Genomic DNA, 15,616 nt, shown 5'->3' on the forward strand with positions numbered 1-15,616 from the left:
GCAAGTAATAAGAAGAATTACTTAAAGTAGTTTTTTTTTCACTTCCCATAAGCATGATCTGTTGAAAATATCCTACATAAAAAAAAAATTATTCTGTTTGAAAAAAACACCAAAAATAGCTCAAAATGGTGGTTGTTTATGGTAATTAGCTTCTCTTGATTTCTACTTGACATAAACAAAACCACACCTGTAGAAGGAAATACACCAGTTCGAAGAAATCACTAAACAATTAAGAAAAATTTGATCAATTTTGACCCATTTTACCCATTTTGAGGTATATTTTCATGTTCAAATCCAATTCTTGTTCCAATTGGGACATTTTTTGTTGTTAATATGAAGCATTCTCCAAAAGTATTTGGGTGATAATTCAAAAAAGACCATGCCTTTCATTCCAGACTAAGATACTTTCTTGAAAAAATGAATTCTATAAGTAATTTTTCTAAGGAAATCACTGGATATATGTTATGACCTACTTAAAATAATAACACATTTCAGTAATGTTGTAAGGGAGATAACTCTTAGCAATACTAAATGATTACCCATTGACTGTATACATCAATAACCCTTGAGGTTGTTCATTTATGGGTATATATATTTTAAGGGTTATATTACCCATAAATCCACCAAAACTTCTCAGAAAATAGAATTATTCCACAATGTCATTTTTCTTACTAGTGAATTTTTAATGTACAACCGATCTATATTATCCTTAAATCATCATTTTATGGCCGATTCTATAATATCAGAGGCTTATAGCTAGGATAATCGGAATCAAACTATACTTACAAACTGCATGAAGTCAGCTAATATTTCTTTTTAACCAACATTTTTCCAACATAGATTTTTAAATTCATTTTCATGCAATTACTACATACCCTTGCCATTAGTTATTATGTAATTTTTCATTACAATCATATACCTTCCCTCGTAATTTGCCTAGAGTTGTTGCCCTTACTATATATATATTTTCAACTTGCAATCTTTTTTTATCCAAAGATCAAGACTGTACTTATTTTGGTGACAAATTGACACAGTAATTAAATCCAGACAAAAACCAAAGTTGTAGGAAAAAAATAGACAAACAAGAGGCCCAAGGGCCTTAACGGTCACCTGAGTATAATACAACAATTTAGAAGTTAAATACACTGATAGTTGAAGCTTTGTTGCCCTAAAGCAAGAGAAGTAGGAAGATCAGGATCAACAAAATAATTAGTCTAGTATTCAGTATCAACTCATAAATTAAGTTCTAATCTGTCCCCCACTTAATACTATGCAGACTATTAACAAACTATTAGTGCTTCTGTACTATTTATAACCCATACTAAGACCTCTAGCATTGACCTCTCTTATGGTCTTTGAAGAACTTTTAATAAGATAAGTTATTTTTGTCTCATTTTTATTTATCTATAACTTACAGGTCTACCTGTTTATTAAAACTAAGAAAGTACTTTTTTAATTATACGATAAACATTCTTGCATAATTATCTTATTCTATTAACCTTTCAAATACATTATTTACAGTGATTAATTATCAAAGGTGAATGGAAAAGGGGAATAACTTCTCTCAGTAGAATACAAATTAATAGAGCCCTGCCCAGGACCAGAATGCTTAGACCAATGGTTCAGATGTTTAAAAATCTGGTAGAAATACGCTTACTCATATCATTTAAACTTTTACTCAGTTTGCTTCCAATATGTCCAGAAGCAGAGAAGAATTTCACAGGTACAATGCATTTTCACTACAGATTCAACAAAGCCTTACCCTAACACCAGAACCCAAGACCAAGGGTCAAGAAATTTACAAATTTGGAAGAGTTACCCTCATCATCATAACTATGGACTTCAAAGAATTAACACTTTTCCACTATATTATCAAAAGCCGCGGCCCCCCCCCCCCCCCCCTTCGTTATGCCAGAACCCCTGACCCTAGGACCACAAGATTTAAAAATTCTGTTCGAAGCTCCCATTTTCATCATAGCTAAGCAATTTATTTATCAGCTCAACACAAAGGAGCAGACAGGATTAATTAATGATTAATAGAATTAATGCTTTTTCACTATATAATCAATAGAGCCCCCCCCCCCCCCCCTCAAGAACCCCAAAAACTGAGGCCATATATTTAAAAATTTTGGAAGAGGCATCCTTGCCTATCATAATCATGCACTTAGTTTGTTTATATAATCTCCAGTAGCAGAGAAGAAGATTTTCAAAGAATCAATGCATTTTCACTATATAATCAATAGAGCCCCGCCCTAACACCAGAACCCCTGTCCCAGGGGCCATGGCTTTCAAAATTCTGGAAGAGGCCCACCTCCTCATCATAACTATGTACTTAGTTTATCACCTTAATGCACAGGAGCAGAGGAGAAGATTTTCAAAGAATTAATGCATTTTCACCATATAGTCGATAGAGCCCCGCCCTAACACCAGAACCCCTGACCCTGGGGCCATGAAATTCACAATTATGGAAGAGGTACTCTTGCTCATCATAACTATGTACTTAGTTACTTTATTTATTATCCAGTAGCAGAGAAGAAGATTTTCAAAGAATTAATGCATTTTCACTATATAATCTATAGAGCCCTGCCCTAACACCAGAACCCCTGACCCTGGGGCCATGAAATTCACAATTTTTGAAAAGGCACTTTTGCTCATCATAACTATGTACTTAGTTACTTTATTTAATACCCAGGAGCAAAGAAGAAGATTTTCAAAGAATTAATGCTTTTTCACTATATAATCAATAGAGCCCCGCCCTAACACCAGAACCCCTGTCCCAGGGGCCATGGCTTTCAAAATTCTGGAAGAGGCCCACCTCCTCATCATAACTATGTACTTAGTTTATCACCTTAATGCACAGGAGCAGAGGAGAAGATTTTCAAAGAATTAATGCATTTTCACCATATAGTCGATAGAGCCCCGCCCTAACACCAGAACCCCTGACCCTGGGGCCATGAAATTCACAATTATGGAAGAGGTACTCTTGCTCATCATAACTATGTACTTAGTTACTTTATTTAATATCCAGTAGCAGAGAAGAAGATTTTCAAAGAATTAATGCATTTTCACTATATAATCTATAGAGCCCTGCCCTAACACCAGAACCCCTGACCCTGGGGCCATGAAATTCACAATTTTTGAAAAGGCACTTTTGCTCATCATAACTATGTACTTAGTTACTTTATTTAATACCCAGGAGCAAAGAAGAAGATTTTCAAAGAATTAATGCTTTTTCACTATATAATCCATAGAGCCCCGCCCTAACACCAGAACCCCTGACCCTGGGGCCATGAATTTCACAATTTTGGAAGAGGCACTCTTGCTCATCATAACTGTGTACTTAGTTCCTTTATTTAATACCCAGGAGCAGAGAAGAAGATTTTCAAAGAAATAATGCATTTTCACTATATATAATCAATAGAGCCCCACCCTAACACCAGAACCCCTGACCCTGGGGCCATGAATTTCACAATTTTGGAAGAGGCACTCTTGCTCATCATAACTATGTACTTAGTAACTTTATTTAATACCCAGGAGCAGAGAAGAAGATTTTCAAAGAAATAATGCACTTTCACTATATGATCTATATAGCCCCACCCTGGGGCCAGAACCCCTGACCCTGGGGCCATGAATTTCACAATTTTGATAAAGGGCTCCATGCTTATTACAATGATGCCAACAGTTTGACTGCTTGATGTCCAGGAGTAAAGAAGAAGATTTTTAAAGATTGCATTATTTTTGGTGGTTTTAGCCCCACCCCTCAGGCCCCAGGTGGGCAGGGACCATGAAATTCACAATTTTTGTTCCCCTTCACCCATAGATGCTATATGCCAAAATTGGTTGAAATTGGTTCAGTGGTTCCAGAGAAGAAGCTAAAAATGTTCAAAAGTTTACGACCGATTGACGACGAACGACGAACGACGAACGACGACAGACAAAAACAGATAGCAATAGGTCACCTGAGTGACTCAGGTGACCTAAAAACACAGGAATTAGAAAGATGATGGGGTAAATCTGATTAGAAATTAATTACCACTAGAAAATCAACACTACGCCCTTCCCTTAAAAATTCAAATTTTTATCATTATATATCTAATCTATTGTCCTCTTCACCTTAACCCCAATTTACAAAAGTGGCATATATTTAATCTAAATCAGCAAATACAAGGTTCTCCATATTATTTTAAATCTGACTGTGGCTCAGACTTTGGAGAGGTGCTACATGTATATATATTTCTATGGTCTTTTCACCACCAAATTCCAAAAACTAATCCAAAAGAAACCAATACACTAAATAAATTGAAAAAAAACACACTTTTTTCTGAATCACTACCAGGGTACTTTGATACATGAATAGTATAGATTATTTCCCAAAATATAAAAATAAATTTCCTTACTAATACAAACAATAGAAAAAATAATTTTCATTACTAAATACAAACAATTGTAACAGATGTGAAGAATGCGACAGACCAGACTGGGATTCAAACCAGGGCCCCCTGAATCTCCAGTCAGGTGCTTTACCAACTGAGCTATCTGACCAATGGCTATCAAACCCTTCTGACTGCTACATTTCTCCTCCTTAAAGGTATTCAGCCCCAAAAGACACCAACCCAGGCTCTTCCCTGGCAAGTCTTTCACCTGTCACATCTAGCTGGTCAGGGCACCATGAGAAAAATGCAACTAACCAGACCAGGATTCAAACCTGGACCCCCTAATCTCCAGTCAGGTGCCCTACCAATTGAACTATCTGGCCACTGCCAATCGAACCCATCTGACTGCCACACAATAATATATATCAAGTTAAAAAAATTTTAAACAAAGATTTATCATCACACACATATGCCCTCATAACCACCACACATACACAATTAATTATTTATTTATAAACAAATTTAAGTTTATAGAATCTGAAAACAATAATAATACCAGACATCTTCAGCTGTTTAGAATCAATTAATAAATACTTTTTTGGATGCAGGATCTAGGGGCGAATTTGTTGCACCTAAACTAGTTCAGGTTTTGGTTTAAGGTTTAAAACTAGTTTTCAAACTGGTTATAAGTTTCGATCCGGTTTACCTCGGTAAAACAAATGAACAGTTTATACAAGATGGCGTCTAAAAGATCCATGAATGATTAATTACACAGGGACTTGAGACAATCTTAGCAAAATCGGGTATATAGTATAATATTATTATATATTAATACTATTATACTATATACCCGATTTTGCTAAGATTGTCTCAAGTCCCTGTGATTAATTATATTAATATTAATCATGTTAATTGGAAATTTAACGCGGAAATAATGCTGCTGATGAAAAAAAGAGATAGAATTGCAAGAATTTTATGACGTTTTTCATGTGCATTTACAATGTAGGAACTTTAATATGAAGAGCTAGAACAACATATTAACCAAATTACACATGCAAATAAAGTTAAAATCTTTTTCTTAATAAAAGAATCCAAGAAATTATAGTTTTTTGTTCCTTGTTTATCTTACTTAAAAATGCAGTATTTACATTTATAATGCCTCAAAGATTCATCAAATGATCAATTTCTACATTTTTAACACATGGAAAGATAAAAACTCGGGTATTTATAATTATACTCTTTAGATTTCCAACATTAAAACTGTTTTTATAGTATGTTCTACAATTTACCATACATGTTATAAAGTTTGTTCAAATGATTCAGAACTTATTTTTGAAAATTATCATTGAACAAACACCATTACAATATGCAGCATATATCTATTCTCTGAAGCTTTATATAAAACATCAGAATGTGGCATTAAAGTCAAAAAGAGTTGTTTGTCCTCGAAAAAACAATCATCTATAACTTTTTTCTTTATTAAAATAGTCACCATCTTTCATCACCGCCATACTGGAATACTTCCCGCTCTTTCGTAAACCAAATAAACCACCATCGGAGGTGGTTTGGTTGGTTTAACGAACTGGTTTCAGTTACAGCAAAAACAAATGGAAAACCGGTTCTGGGTTTAAACTAGTTTAAAACCAGTTTGTGGAACAAATGAACAGTTTACAAAACTAGTTCAAAACTAAAACCAGTTTTTGAGAAACAAATTCGCCCTAGATCTCTCATTAATTTTCGAACATTACATCAATTATGAATTAAGCTCTCTGCTAGAATTAAATATTCACTATAACTGTGAGCCTGTTAAATTTACCATAGTTGCATGGAATGCTGGTATCAGAGAAATTCTGGGTGAATTTACACAAAAATTTGTTTGACGAATATATACAGATCTTAGCTTGAATTTTCTCTGTTCTTTCATATTAATCTATTAAGCTCACTGTGCTCACTTTAATAGAATATAAAGTTTTGCATATTTTGACTTCATTTTTTAGGCTCTGTGTTATACATGTACATGAAACGATAATCATACCATCAATAAGGGCTAGTAACTGACGACCTTGGGCTAGTAACTTTATTACTTCTTCTAGTCCCTGGTCTAGTTAAGCCAATTTTTGTAATTCACACCCCTGCTTCAAGAAAATTCAATCTTTTTTCTGTTGCATGTGGCTGGATAATATGCCTGACAACTGCAAGATTTCTATATTTATTAAATCGATGACTTGTTAGTTTTACCTGGGATTTACCTGTGGCAATGAAACTGGAATTTGTCTTTCAAAAGTAATCATTAAATTGTAATAATACCAGTTATTTCAAATTCAGTTCCCAACGGCAACAGCAACAGTTTCCAAAAAATGCATCCATGATCAAGCATATATACTTTGCTATTCTGTTTTAAGACATGATACTTACTGCTTCATGGTCATTAAAACTCTTTGTTCCGCTACATAAGAATCTGACAATAATAAAATTGCCATGGTAACTGACTCAGTATCAATAAATGCACTACTTTAAATGATTTTCTCCTCCAACCACTATATGGCAAGACAATTTTTCTATTATTTCCAGGATTAATTGTCAAGAGAGTAATTAAATTTCAAAGATCTTCTTCTGTGGCTCCATCCAATCCCTGGGGGCCATAATTTGAACACATTAAAATCTTAATAATGTCAAAAGCTTTCATATGTTTCAACTATTCTGGCCAAGTGGTTCTTGAAAAAGATTTTTAAATGACTCCAGCCTATTTTTGCCTTTTCTTGATTACCTTCAATCATTTGAACTTATACCGTTCAAGGTAGCTCAGTCAGTAGAGAGCTCACTCCATGAACAGGAGGTTGTTAGTTCAAATCTCAACCGCAACTAAGCTAAGTTGATAACAAGCTTATCTTTTAAAAAAGATGGGTGAGCTAGCGCATTAGCCATCATAAAACACAGAAGTAGATATCTGAACCCTTTGTTAAGTTGCTGAATCGATTAATTATTAATAGGCGCAGTGGTGCACTGTATACAGCTTAGACAACAAAGCACAAAACTTCAGATCATATGAATTTTCAGATAATTAAACGAAATTTACTTGGTACAGTTTTATCTACAGTTGTGTTCCCAGAATGCCCTACCGTGAAGTCGAGCATGCGTATTCCAGGAAAATAGACTAACGTAGTTGCTAGTGCTCGAGAGCGCTAGCAAAAAATGGGTAGCAACTGTTCCTTCGCCATGCACTCGGAACTTTGAAGTGAAAGTTGCGGGTCCTTCGGACGAGACCTTAAAAACAGAGGCCCCGTGTCACGGCAGGCATTGGCATGATAAAGATCCCTCACTGCTCAATGGCCCTGAGTGCCAAGTAAAGGTCAAAATTTGAAGCCCTTCACCGGTATATGGTGACGTCTCTATATGAGTGAAAAATTCTCGAATGGGACGTTGAACAACATACAATCAATCATTTGAACTTTCTTGAATTAATTCCCTTTACCCATGGATACTTTGTGGCAAGTTTAATAGAAATTGGTCCAGAGGTTCTTGAGAAGTTAACAATGTAAAAAAAGTTTCGCATGGCACACAACAGCACACCCGTGCGATGAGGGACAAAAACAGATAGCAAAAGGTCACCTGACTCAAGTGACAAAAAATTGAAAGTTTCATTCTTAATATTGGTCACAACATATTTAAGATACTTAATTCTGTGCTAATTGATGTCATAATTGATGAAAATTTCACACATAATTTATTTTTGAAATATATCATTATATTCCACTGGACCATGTTATCTTAAAAGACATTTTCTCCCTTTTAATAAAAAATGAAACTTTTAAATTAGCTTTTCCTCATTTTTATTTTTTAAATGTGAGAGCCCAATAATTAACACTTTAATCCAATGCTGCATTTAATTTTTTTAAATATGGTGGAAAACTTACCATCTATGCAGACCTCTTCTATCCCACATAATTGGTTCGTAAACAGACAACCTGATAAAAATACAGAAAAAGAATGTTTTAAATTATCTCAAAATAACATGATATTAGGATTTCAACATAGCAACAGATGCATATATGTACATGCCTTTTTGGACCTATTCTTTTTTTTTTTTTAAATTAAAAACCCTAAACCATAACTAATAAATCATCCTTTAAAAACATGCACATATAAAAGCCTATGGTTCTTGATTGTGCACCTTAGTGTCATGGGTATTTTTATATATTCTAGTAATTATGAGCATCTTGCACAATGAAATATATGGAGATAACGAACAGTATTCAAGCTCAAAAATGATCCATTCAAACAACACAAATCAGGAGTAGAGCAAACAAGGACCTCTAAAACATCAGAGGTGGGATCAGGTGTCATGAAGGAGTGAGCACCCCCTGCCGACCAGTTACACCCACTGTGTGCTCCTTGTCATGATCAGGAATAACAGAAAAATCTGTCGACAATTTAGTATGTAAATAATGGCCTAACAATTAGTATGAAAAACGTCAGTCAGCATTTGACTTATTGATAGATTGTATTTGCTGGCAAGGTCACTGTATTGACCATAGAACTTATGAAATGATGACTTTAAATGAGACTGTTGATATTCTTGTTTCATCAACTTGTTTGTCAATAACTTACCTCATTTTAGAAATTGTTTATAGATAAAGCATGCTCTTATGTATCGCATCGAGAGATATAAACCCGTTTGCAGGTGATAAGGGTATATAATTATTGCTACATAAGTAAGGAAAGTTGATGATTGAAAAGTTAGTCATCAAATTTATCATAAAGCTTGGTTGTTAGGGTTACCATTAATGTCTTTTTCTAGTAAAATATCCAAGTATGAAACAGATGTGTCAGACTCTGTGGTATCTTTAATTTAAGCTCACTGGGATATATCCAGTGATGGATCCAGGAATCTTGAAAAGCAGGGGCCCAACCAGTTTGGGGTCGGGGTAGGGGCCCACAGTCACACCAAAAAAAGTTGATTATTAAATCTTACGTATATTTTGGACACAAAAGGGGGGGGGGGGGGCAGGCCCCCTGGTTCCCCTCTAAATCCACCAGTGATATCGTGTCGACATATGAATGGAAATAGCTGTTTTTAATTGTTACAAGCTTTTCTTCTAGACGAAAGATTTTTTTTTACTTTTTGTCAACAATAAACTTTAAAGTCATAGACAGATGAACTAAAACCAAAAAATGGTCACCTTGATGATCAATATTTTTGGACCTATTTTAGTTGTAAATGATGCATATATCAATTTCTATAATACTTCAATATTGTAAACTTTCAATGAATATTGTTCAAAATTCTACCTTTCTAAAATCACTCTCATAAAGCTATACAATTTTTTATCACTTTATCTGACATTATCATGAAACTTTGAATGAAAAATAAAAATCTATGTGGTCTAACTTATTTATTTTATGAATATATAGTTATTTCAAAGTTTTTTGAAAGTTTATTTGCATCATTTATACTTAATCTTTGTTACTACTACTGAAATATAATCCTAAGATGAAAATTCATACTTTTTCCTTCCAATGACCTTAATTTTCAAATATAACGAAGAATTACGGCTCTGACATATATAATGTATAAACTTGGAAAACACTCAATCTTTGGAAATATGGAAGTTTTTGACATATCACCCATTCTAAAATTACTGTTGAACTTTGGGTTCCTTGAACAATGATATCTCAAATGTCAAAATGATTTGGAAGTCCCTACCACTATTTCTTAATGTATTTTACTCTCGATATCTTGAATCCTTGGATATCTCAACGTTTTTTACTCAGTCACAGCCATTTCTGGGATACCAAGGTTTGACTTTACTTCAAAAATTAGTCCAGCAATTTTAACAAGAGGCCCATGGGCCACATTGTTCACCTGAGCACTATAGTAATTAAGAGAAAAGCAGAACTCTGTTAGGTACTGAAAAGTTTAACTATATAAGTTTTCCAACCTTACCCCTGGGGTGATGATATAAACCAACATGCCTACATATTAATATGACTAATCTTGGTTTTACTGCTCTTGATTTTCCCTATATATTCCTGTGTGAAATTTGATCCCCAGTGGTCCTGATTTGAACAAACTTGAATCTAACTAACTGAGGATGCTTCAGTATTAAATATGACTAATCATGGCTTTGCTGTTCTTCATGTTCTTAAGGACAAGATTTTAAAAGATATTTCCTATATATTCATGTGAAACTTTGATCCCCTTTTGTTGCCCCATCCTAACCCCAGTGGTCATGATTCGAACAAACTTGAATCTAAACTACCTGCGGATTCTTCTATATTAATATGACTTATCATAACCTTGCTTTTCTTGAGAAGGAAATTTTTAAATATTTTTCTTACATATTCCTTTGTATAACTTTGATCCCCTGACGTGTGGCTCCATCCTAACCCCGGGGGTCATCATTTGAACAAAATTGAATCTAAACAACTTGAGAATGCTTTTGTATATATGACTAATGATAAATCATGGATCTGCTGGTCATCATCAGATGATTCCTATACATTCCTATGTATAACTTTGATCCCCTGTTCTTCTATATCAATATTACCAATCATACAATCTCCTTTGCCAAAGAAAGCTTTTTCATAGTTGCAAGTTTGGTTGAAATTGGTCCAATCAGGTTCTGAAGAAGAAGAAAATGTGTAAAGTTTATGATGATAGCAGACAAAGGGCAAATTTTGATAAGCGATCAAAGCTCACTTTAGCCTTCGGCTCAGGTGAGCTAAAAAAGAATCTGATATCTTCAAAAGTTAATAAATCTATAAAACACTGCTAATACCATATCAATAAGTCATATCTGATAAGTAACCTCTGTGAAAATCTGATGATCCTAAATACCTCCTAACCTTCTTTATAAACCTTTTAAATCAATTTTGAATCATATGTAAGAGCAGCTCATATTGTTCTGCTAAAATGACTGAACCTCAATTTTTCTTGCCAATTGTAATTGAATATATACCTTGCTTTCAAACAGGTCAAACATAATTAAAACAAATCTATGTGTATATAAGTAATTGTTGGAAAAAGAATTGAAACTTACAATCAATAAAATTAAATTGTTTCCTATACATCATTACAGTTGTAATTAATGGAGCATTTTGTTAATCCACTATTTGACTACATGAATATTTGATGTACATTTATTTGTTGTAACTTAGGACCTAAAATTACACAAAATTTGTTTAAGTTCACATCTGAATGGTTTCAATTCCCTGGATGCAGCACTTAATTATCAAAAGCTTTAGAAAATCTCTTTTTATTCTCTTGAATTTTTCCAAAAATAATATAAATTAAATGTCTCATATATGTACTGCTTTATTTTTGATGCCTTAGTTTCACCCACATCCTCTTCCATCCCCCGAAAGGGGAGGGGGGATTAACATGATAAATTCATGACTTTAAGACATTACCGGTATAAAATTACTTTTTTGGTTTATTGAGTCATATCAAAAGTAAAGTCCACTCTACCAAGATTTTCCATTTTAAGCTCTAGCTCTTATATTTATGGTAAGTATTTTCATAACCATAAAAATGAAGAAGTAGGTCAGCTGGCCAAGCATTAGGAGTACAAAATATATTCTCTTTTTTAAGGAGGCTAAGTCATTTTAAAGTAAACCCATGGAGCTTATCTAGTGTGTATATAAAGCATGATAACCAACTTGAAGATTTTTCATTTTAGCTACACCTTTATAGATGCATATCAGTTAATAATCTTCAGGCTATTATCATGGACAAAAATCCTGATTTTTTTATCTGGTACTGGGTTACATGCACGTCCTTTGATTTATCTTTGTGATTATATTCAGTCTCGGAGGCTGCAAGTTCCATACTTATGTGTTCAGAAGCCTAAAACCGAATCAAAATCTCCGCCAGTTTCCGACCGAGATAAGTGGTTTCCTGATCTATTCCCTTAAGGACGCTTTAACACAGCTTCACTGCCATATCTCTGCACTATAATCAATCTCTCCACACGGAGGACCAATAATAGCACAGAGATATGATGAACAATTGGAAATTCAGCCAGAAACCCATCCATTCCAAACGCTGATGTGACTCTGACTACTGCTGATCAATTTACGACATTGATCAATTTACAACCCTTCAGGAGATGAGATTTAATTGTTATTACAACATAAATTTATACACATCTCGCACATGCACTCATGGATGGATGAACAATACATTGTATATATATTTTTTTAAATTTGAACTTATTTCTCTCTGGTCTAAAAATACTAAGCCAGTTTGATTCTGACTCGCATATTTAAGGTTATATACACTGTGGATTTGGGTATTCAAAATAGCAAAATTACACCATTACACTTGTTCTACATAAACTATATACATACATGTATATTTACATTTCCAAATATTTTTTCTTAAGATTCTTTGCAAATTAAAAGGATGTTCATTTTCTCATGAACTACCATTGGTGAGCATGAATATCCTCACTGTTACGTCATAATACCGTACATGACGTCAAAACTATAGTGCCAACTGTTTTGCTTTAAAAATGACAGTTGAATGGCGTATTTTGTGGTAACTCATCATAAAATAATGTAAATATAAGAAATGAATTTAATTTTTTGAAAATTCATGAGGTACATGAACTACAACACTTCACGCCGGCATATTTATTATGAAGCGCTAACACGCTTCATGAAATATGCCGGCGTGAAGCATCATAGTTCATGTCCTCATGAATCTTCAAAAATTAAATTCATTTCTTAAATGTCCTTGATTTAGTGATATTTCTCATACTATTTGATAAGTTGTTATTATAAAGAACATTTCTTAACAGATTTGCTGTTAATTATCTTTTTTTTATCCATGCGCTCATGATCATACATTAATGACAAGATGACAGCTTTTCACGATGTTAGACAGATATGCAAATAATTAATGAATTGTGGGTCTTTCTCATAATTTTTTTGAAAATAAAACAGCAAATTCTCCTTTGACAAACGTGTTTCATAAAATGCCCCAGTCACATTTGAACTGATTGTTGTGGATTCAGGATTTGATTAAGGGAGGGAAGAAGACACCAGCTGATTTGATACGGGGTCTGGGGGGTGCCTAGAGGCTCCCATGGGGTTTTTGTTTCTTTTTTTGCTTGTCAAACTTTTTTCAGAGAAGGAATAATCTATCCTCGACTGGCATGAAAATAAATACCATTAATCTGCCTCAAAAAATTTTGTCACCCCCCCCCTTTTCAGAATCAAAATGGTCGTCCCCTTAAAGGAGATCTGAATTATCACTGCATATTAAGCCATGAGCTTGTGAGACTTGCATGGGTATAATAACCCCTTTATCAAGGGCATTTCCAATAACAGAAGTCATACCAACAAGTTCTTTGACTCTTTAATCTTGTTCGCCATGTTGTACTCACATGGCCTTGTCCTGTCTACTAGTTCCTTCTTGATCATTTTGCAAAAGATTTATGATAAGAGTATCATCAGGGACAAATGCATGTAAACAAATAATCAATAGTTGCACAATCCTATAATAATGCCATTGACCATATTTTGAGAGAGGATTATATGGCAAGCCAAGTCATTCCTAAACCAGTGCACCAATAAAATTAAATTACAGTTCAACATATTCCAAGTAAATTGCAAACCAGGACCTCATGAAGTTTCTGGATATGGATAATCTGGACTAGGATTATCCAAGACTTTATGAAAGTTGAAAATCATTTCGTTTGCAAGAAAAATACAACAGATCAGAGCATGATGTACGTATTAACCCAAGTCTCAAGAACTCTGGAGATAATGGTTCTTTAATTCTGGTCCTGAAGTCTTAAACCATTTATATCCAAGAATTTCACAAAGCCATTGCTTATCCATGCACAGACATCAAAATCCCCTAACTACCATATACATGTCAAGACTAATTACAAAATCCTAAATGCAGGAAATCAAGGGGAAAAATCTTCACCGATTTATATCCTACATGGGAGTCTTTAAACAACAAGGCTTGTGCCATTTATATTTTTTTACTTCTGTCCCCAATGAACCCATCAATAAGATTCAAGTCTAAAAAATCACAACCCCAACTGAACAAAAGCGAATGCCAGGAAGTCACATCTTATAAAGCCTTCTTCCCGACACCCTGTAAATGCTTCGGTGTGAACCATATGGGATTTCCTGATCTACATGCAAATTAATGTCTCCAAATGGTATTCCTGGCAATTTACTTCTGAGAAAACCCCTCGAGTCTTTATGCAGAGTAACAAGACAATTTCAAGTAATTTCTTTTTAGGCATTCTGAGGATCAAAACAAGTGGTAGACATGTTTTGTTGGACTATGTCTTAGGAGAGCATGATTAAGGTCCATAGAATGTGTTGCATCGGTCATATGATCAAGGCAATGTTTCACAATTTACATCTATCTTGTTGTCAGAAAATATCTGAGGAATTCTCCATTTCAACAGCACTTTGCACATGCTTAGATCACAATTATTTAAGTAATGGACTCGGAATACCTCAACAAGGAAGTGAAGAATGATAACTGAAAATCACTACAAAACATTTTCAAAACAAGTTTTGGCTTATTATGACCAATTAGAAAAACATCCTCAAACTTAATCACTCATAAATGTGAAAAAAAAACATTTAAAATATTCCCTTTGCAATTTCTCCAAAAAGATTTTATAACATGAAATCTCTAAAAGTAAAATGAACAATAGGAATGAATTATAAATGACCTGCATATCTACCATAGCTAAACATTTAAATAATGAGAGGCCCATGGACCTTGAAGGTAACCCGAGTCTCATTAGCCTGGAACACAGGGCCACTGTAGCATAATTTTTATGCTTTGGTGATGACTCTATGTTCATTTTTAAAGTTTGTTCAATTAGGTGAAGACCAAGTTCATTTTCCTATTGTATGAAGCTTGTTTAGATCATTGTGTACATGTATGTTATGTGGTAACTTATTTCTTAGAGAGTACCATGCAGTGTACCAATTTTGATGTCTGACAAGGAAAGGGTTCTCTGGAGGATAAATGGACAATTTCTTCCTATGTCCACTTAGACCTTGACCTTTGATCTTGTGAGCTTTAAACCAATAGGGGTCATGTACTCCTTAGGGGAAACAAGTGTACAAGTCTGATGTCAGTCAAACAAAGGGTTCTCAAAATATTGCACAGACAACACTTAATCGGTATTTGCAAGTTGAATATCTCCATTATTTACAATGAAATGTATGAAAAACAAATTTCCAGGAAATTTATTTACTGC

General features: G+C 34.1%; 1 protein-coding gene across 1 annotated transcript in view; it reads right to left on the reverse strand.

The window, feature by feature from the left end:
• The window catches only part of LOC133188398 (receptor-type tyrosine-protein phosphatase N2-like), a 107,580-nt gene that overhangs the window by 79,185 nt on the left and 12,779 nt on the right, over window positions 1-15,616 (reverse strand). The window contains exon 2 of the mRNA XM_061323797.1: window positions 8,288-8,338. Within this exon, the coding sequence (XP_061179781.1) occupies window positions 8,288-8,338 (51 nt within the window). The remainder of the gene's footprint in view (window positions 1-8,287; window positions 8,339-15,616) is intronic.

Source organism: Saccostrea echinata, unplaced genomic scaffold, assembly GCF_033153115.1.
Source record: "Saccostrea echinata isolate AGI-Se365-2 ecotype Australia unplaced genomic scaffold, CSIRO_AGI_Sech_v1 ptg000016l, whole genome shotgun sequence".
NCBI classification, from domain to species: Eukaryota; Metazoa; Mollusca; class Bivalvia; order Ostreida; family Ostreidae; genus Saccostrea; species Saccostrea echinata.